The 6,160-nt window shown below is 38.3% G+C and overlaps 1 protein-coding gene across 1 annotated transcript in view; it reads right to left on the bottom strand.

Moving 5' to 3' along the window:
- Nucleotides 1–6,160, bottom strand: part of FAM114A2 (family with sequence similarity 114 member A2) — a 29,340-nt gene that overhangs the window by 5,020 nt on the left and 18,160 nt on the right. The window contains exons 9-12 of the mRNA XM_019657721.1: nucleotides 6,035–6,114; nucleotides 2,757–2,879; nucleotides 2,154–2,293; nucleotides 431–503 (exon numbers count right to left, since the gene is read on the bottom strand). Of these exons, the coding sequence (XP_019513266.1) occupies nucleotides 431–503; nucleotides 2,154–2,293; nucleotides 2,757–2,879; nucleotides 6,035–6,114 (416 nt within the window). The remainder of the gene's footprint in view (nucleotides 1–430; nucleotides 504–2,153; nucleotides 2,294–2,756; nucleotides 2,880–6,034; nucleotides 6,115–6,160) is intronic.

The raw sequence follows: 6,160 nt of genomic DNA, 5'->3' as shown, positions 1-6,160 counted from the left end.
CTGATGAACAGATAAATACAATATGATATATATTAATAAAAGAGAGTATTAGTTGGTAATAAAAAGGAAGTGCTGATACGATGTGGATGAATCTCAAAAACATTATGTTAAGGGAAAGAAATCAAACAAAATATTACATATTATTGTACGATCCCACTTATATTAAATATCCAGAATAAGCAAATCGTTAGACAGAAAGTAGGGTGTGAAGGTGAAAAGAATGGTGAGTGACTGCAAATGGTATGAGGTTTTCTGGAGAATGATGAAAATGGCCTAAAATTGGATTATGGTGATGGTTGCACAGCTCTGTAAATATACTAAAAAACCATTGAATTGTACACTTCAAAGGGCAAATGTAATGGTATATAAACTATATCTTAATAAAGCTGTTTTTAAAAACAAAACAAAACAGACATTAGTGAATTCTTACCCCAGCAGTTGTTAGGTAGGTGGTGAACTCTTTAGACAGACAGGACAACTCTTTACACAATACAAGTGTCATCCTAGAAAAGAAGGGAGAAAAGTCAGGAGGGTTCTTTGCTTGTTTTTCTTCCTCTTTCTCTTTTTTTAATAAGCTATATTTAACAACTGTCAGAGGAAAACAAATCACTCTGCATACTAAATGTGAAAGAAAGCTTTTAAAGGGAATCAATATGCCTATGTCAGCTACTTCATGTATTTGGGGACCCACCTGAGTAGGCATTCATGCTACAGGAAAAGGAGGTTCACTCCTTGGAAAAACATTACTCTACAAAATCCTCTAGAAAGTAACATACTTTCAAGTTAAAGGAAATAACTAAAATATATTTTAAGGAGGCAAGAAAGCACTTAAAAGATACTACATTCCATTTAGAAATAGTTAAAATAAATATGCATTCATTCATTCATTAAATATTTTCTCAAAGTCTCCTTTGCACCAGGTTCTAAGCATTGGGGAAATCAGTAAACACGCCAAGTCCCAGTTTTCATGGAATCTATCTAACTTACTTGCCACTTAAGGGAGACGCTATATATGTATACATAGATGGGTGTATGTGTGTGTGTGTGTTTACATACACACACACATATACTGTACATGTAGGTGTATATGTATATTTACATACACAGATATACATACACACACACACATGTCCATATCCATACGTGTACACTAGGTGGTGATATGAGCTAAGAAAATAAAGCAAGTAAAGGATTAGGAGCTAGTAGAAGATGCCATTTTAGGTTGGGCAGTGAGAGAAGGCAGCATCTGAATGGAAATCTGAATTCGGTGAGGGAGTGGGCCTAACTGGAAGAGCATTCCGAGCAGCAGAAATAGCTGCTTCCCCACAGAATGGGCTGCTTTGGGGTTCTGAGTCCTTCATCCTAAGGATGTTCAAGACAAAACCAAACCTCCCTTGTGGGATGTTACAAAGGGGCAGCGAAACTGTAGGTGAAGAGGTCTAGAGAACATCCAAGGCCCCTCCCAATCCTAACACACTGGACGCTCTCACATACATGTTTTCCAAGGAAAATTCTCGTTATTTAATTAAGGGATTTAGAAAGTAGTAGGTCTTTTTGTTCTCCTGTGTCTACCTACATTCTATTATTTTTTAAACTTCTGTTCAAAATCAGCAATACTGTGAAAAAAAGGGATTTTGGTTCTCAGCCAGACTTGGGTTTAAATCCCTGTCTGTACAACCTGGGAAAATTACTTAAATTCTCTTGAGTCTGTGTCCCCTCATTTTTAAAGCTGTACTAATCATTTACCTTTAGGGCTGTTGTGAAAATTAGAAATGATTCATGTACATCCCTTACCATGCCTGGCATATAAATATTATTAACAACTGAGGTTCCTAGTACTACTTTCTGTTTTTACTTATGCAAAATTCTATTCCTGTTAAGACCAATAATCTAAGAAGAACTAGTTTTCAGAGTATGATGAAGTGGTTAATAAAAAAGGGCAGACTTATAATATAGACTTATGGCTCAATGATAAGAAATACCACTCTTGGCGATTTATTAACTAAAAACCCCAAATAAAAAAGCCTCTAATATGTGAATGGTGCAGTATGAATAGCATCTTGTTGACAGGAAAGTTTCTAAAACTTTGGAAATAAGCCAAGAAAACCCTTTCAGCAATTTGCATCACTTAGAGGGATACTCATTGCACTTACTGGGAAAGGGTTCTGCTCCGCTCTATGGCTGTCACTTCCTGCTTCTGGCCATGCAGAACCAGAGCCGCTGTTTTGTGAAACAGTTCAATTGAGCAGGCAGTCAGTTCCGCTAGGCTCCGGATTGCAAATGCATGGATATCCTGGATGGAAAAACAAAACAAAGCACTGGCTTTTTTTTTTTTTGTATCTCAGAGGAAATGACTCCACCTTGCTTCTCTCACACTGAAGGATTCAATATCTTGAAAGCAACAGAGACTAATAGCTGCCCTTTGGTAAGCCTCTTCTTCCATAGTAGTAATATAACTTCACAGCTAGACTCATAGCTACAAAAACAGAGGCTGCCCTGAAGGCAGGTGTGACCATGTAACTAAGTTTTAGCCAAAAGATTTAAAGTGCCTTGTGGCATGACATCACACATGTACCCTCTGTCCTTTTTCTTCACTCCTTTCATCCTATAGTCAGAAACTAAGATGCCACTTACAATCTTGGAAGATAAGGTAGAAATTATGGATGGCAGTGAAACAAACTTTAAGGCACTTAGGGTCCCTGATTTGAACAAAAAAAAAGAAAAAGAAAAAAAAAAGCATTATTTGCTTTGGTTACCTCTATTGAATTTTTATTGATTTGCTCAGTTTTTTCTCCTTCCAACTGGTTTTCTCCTTCTTCCTTCTCTTCTAATGGCTTGGCCAGAGACGTTCTGATCCATTCATAGGCTGTATTTCTTGCCTAAATACGAAAAATATTATTGTCCATCGAAAATTCAATTCAGCTCACCAAGGTCACTCTGCATCTACCAGGAACATGTTAGCATCACGGAAGTTGGTGCTTCTGTTCACATCCAAACATAGTATCTAGTGTTTCAGCACTTAACTTACTAGATTTCTCTACAACACTTAACACTGTTGCCCACTCATTCCTTCTTGAATGCTCTAACCCTTTGGCTTTCTTTAAACTGAGATGTAACTTACATACAGTAAAATGCACAATCTTCAGGGTACAACACAAGAAATGGGTATGTTAACATTCGTATAAGAAGGAGATAGGAAAATATTGCTATATCTGCCTATCTTTAAAACATATCTACCTATCTAAAAAGGAAACACAGGAAGGATATGCAAGAAAATAAGAAAGTTTAATACTTAAAAGGAGAAGGGAGAATGGAGTAAATGGGACTTGGGAGTGAGTGACCATTCTCTGAGTATATTTTTTGTAGTTTTTATTTTTGGAAACTTGTTACTATTCTATATATTCAAAAATTAACATACATAAGGAAACACGAAATCACAAATTCTTTTTGTAGGCTGGTTTTATAGTACTATGGGCAAAGCAATGAAACCATTTCAGATGCATTACAGGACTGACAACATAAGGAAATGTTCTAATGTTGGAGATGGTTCTTACTATGAAGAACAGAGATGCAAACATGTAATGGGGAAAGGCAAGGAAGAACCCTGTAGAGATGAACTGAAATTGGAGTTATCAGTGTGAACCCAGGATCTCTAAATATGAATATGTATACATGTGCACATACATATATACATACTACATAATACACATTTACATGTATACACATATAGGTGTATGCATGTGTTCCTGAATGTATCTCCTGGCTCTGCCAACAGGGCCTAGAAGCAAAGGTACCACAGAAGCAATAAGCACATCTAACGTCCAAGTTTTGGGCTACACCATCAAAAAGAAACCATGGTTCCTAAAAGAAATGGCTGATTCCAGGGCTAGAATATGGGAGGTACAAGGTGAGTCTAGAATATCTTGTTATGACAGAAAATAAGGAAATATTCAAAAAATGATGGGGGCATGTCACATAGCAGTCAGCTTGAAATAATTTGAACACAAAAATTATTGAGGACAGTAATGAATTATAAATCAATGGGGGGAAAATAGAAATCCATGAAATCATACTAATAACAAATAGATAATAAATAAAAGAATAGGGGAGAAGGGAGAGCTTTTCTTAACTAAAGTAGAATGTGGACAACCAACTGGTAAATGTGGAGCATGTGTGGGGGTTAAAGCAAATCATTCTGCAACCATCACAACAAAGACTGCTGCAGCAAGGATCACGAAATAGATGCTAAATCTAGGAGGGAAATTATAATGAGGAGCAGGGTATTTCTATGGTCTTAAGATATCTCCCCACAGAAAGCCTATTAGTAGCACACGACAAAGTCATAACTATACGGTGAGAAGTCAGACAGCATCACAACAAGGGGCAGATGGGTATCGTGTGCCTCTAGATGTGATACTCTAGGCAGGAGACATCACTTATGAGGTCCTTGGGCTGAGAATGTATAACTTGACTTTAATCACGAGTAAACATCAGACAAACGTCAAAATAAGAAACACTGTTTCTATAAAAGAAGGAAGAAACTTGTATTTCTCAAAAATGGAATATCATAAAAGACAAAGGAAGGCAGAGGAACTATTAACACCAGATTAAAAGAGACTAAAAGTATACGACAACTAAATACAATCCATGATCATGTACTAGTTCTAACGTTAGAGGGAAAAAATTGATATAAAGGACATTGTTGGGTCAGCTGACAAAACTGGGATGTGGACAACACATTAAACAAAGTCTAGTCTCAATGTTCAAGTTACTGCAGTTGGTTAACTACTGTGACTATGTAAGGGAATATCCATAGTCTTAGGAGATACATGTTAAAATATTTAGGTGCAAAGGGAAATAATGTTTATAATTTACTCTCAAAAATAGTCCCAGTAATAGTAATAATAATAATCATAATTGTGTGTGTGTGTGTGTGTGTGTGTGTAGTAGAAAAGTGAGGAAGAAGGGATAGGAATACATGGGCAAGCATGAATGATTAAGCAAATGAAATAAAGTATTAACAATAGGTACATTTGCATAAAGGTATATGAATATTGTTTGTACTATTCTTGCTACTTTTCTCTAAGTTAGATATTATTTCCACAACAAAAAATATTGTGATACAAGCTGAAAGTGCTGTAGTAAAGTGCTACTACAGCTGAGATGAGGGCGATGAACTGCAGGGAGGTGGTCTGAAAAGTTTCCTTGGAGAATGCAGCATTTTCACTGGGCATGGGAGAATAGGATAACATCACTCAAGCATCCTATTCCTTACCCTGGGGTATGGAAGCGAAGGTGATGACTCTGATGACTCTCCCTGGCCAGGAAGCAATGCGAGTCTGCTGACTGGTTCTGAAATGTTTCTCGAGATTGGGAGAGGAGGGTGAAGAGGCAGCAAGCAGCCCAAGACACAGTGACTAGTGAGTGTCCCCTGAGCTGGCACTGGCATATATGCTATGTGGTACTGCTCTGGGAACAGGCCCTCCCTACCCACTCTGAGCTTTGACTAAAGTCCCTCCATGTTCCAGATGTAAAAAGGCAGCTCAGGCATCACCACCTAAGACCACGACCTAGGCCATGGGACTCTCATTTCTACAGGGTACATGGTCATTATCTGAACCACTGAGCTCTAGGAAATGGTAACCTCCAGCTTCCTAAGGGCAGGGCCTGCATCCCATTATCTCGAGCCCTGAGAACTGTAAGACCTCAATAGAGGCCAGCCCATTGGTATCGTGAAGGCTGGTGAGCACTTCCAACTTTAGTTGTCCAACTCTGTAGCCTAATGTAAGCTTCCAGACAAACAAAGCATTCCAAATGAAAACAGGTGAGGGTGGCAGATGTGTGTGCTCCAGGGGAAGGGTGAGGGGTGCAGGTGTGAGTTCGGCATGTTTACCTGTGAGGGCAGCAGGCAGGCAGAAGGTGTGGAACTCAGAACATACCCTCAATTTTGCTGACATCACTGTCATCTTACCTTCTTTACCCACTAAATCTGTACAAGCAAAAAACTGGAAATCATCAAGAAGTAATGACTTACTCTGGCAAGTTTCTCTGGCTTGGAGGAGACATGCAGCTGGGAAAACAGCTCTGTTATCTCTTTGGTAAAGTCTTCATCCCCTAAAAAAAAAAACAAGTCCAATGTAAAACAGTGCCGAAAGACCGC

Source organism: Hipposideros armiger, unplaced genomic scaffold (genome assembly GCF_001890085.2).
Source record: "Hipposideros armiger isolate ML-2016 unplaced genomic scaffold, ASM189008v1 scaffold_279, whole genome shotgun sequence".
Taxonomy (NCBI): domain Eukaryota; kingdom Metazoa; phylum Chordata; class Mammalia; order Chiroptera; family Hipposideridae; genus Hipposideros; species Hipposideros armiger.
This window is presented reverse-complemented; position numbering and strand designations above follow the sequence as displayed.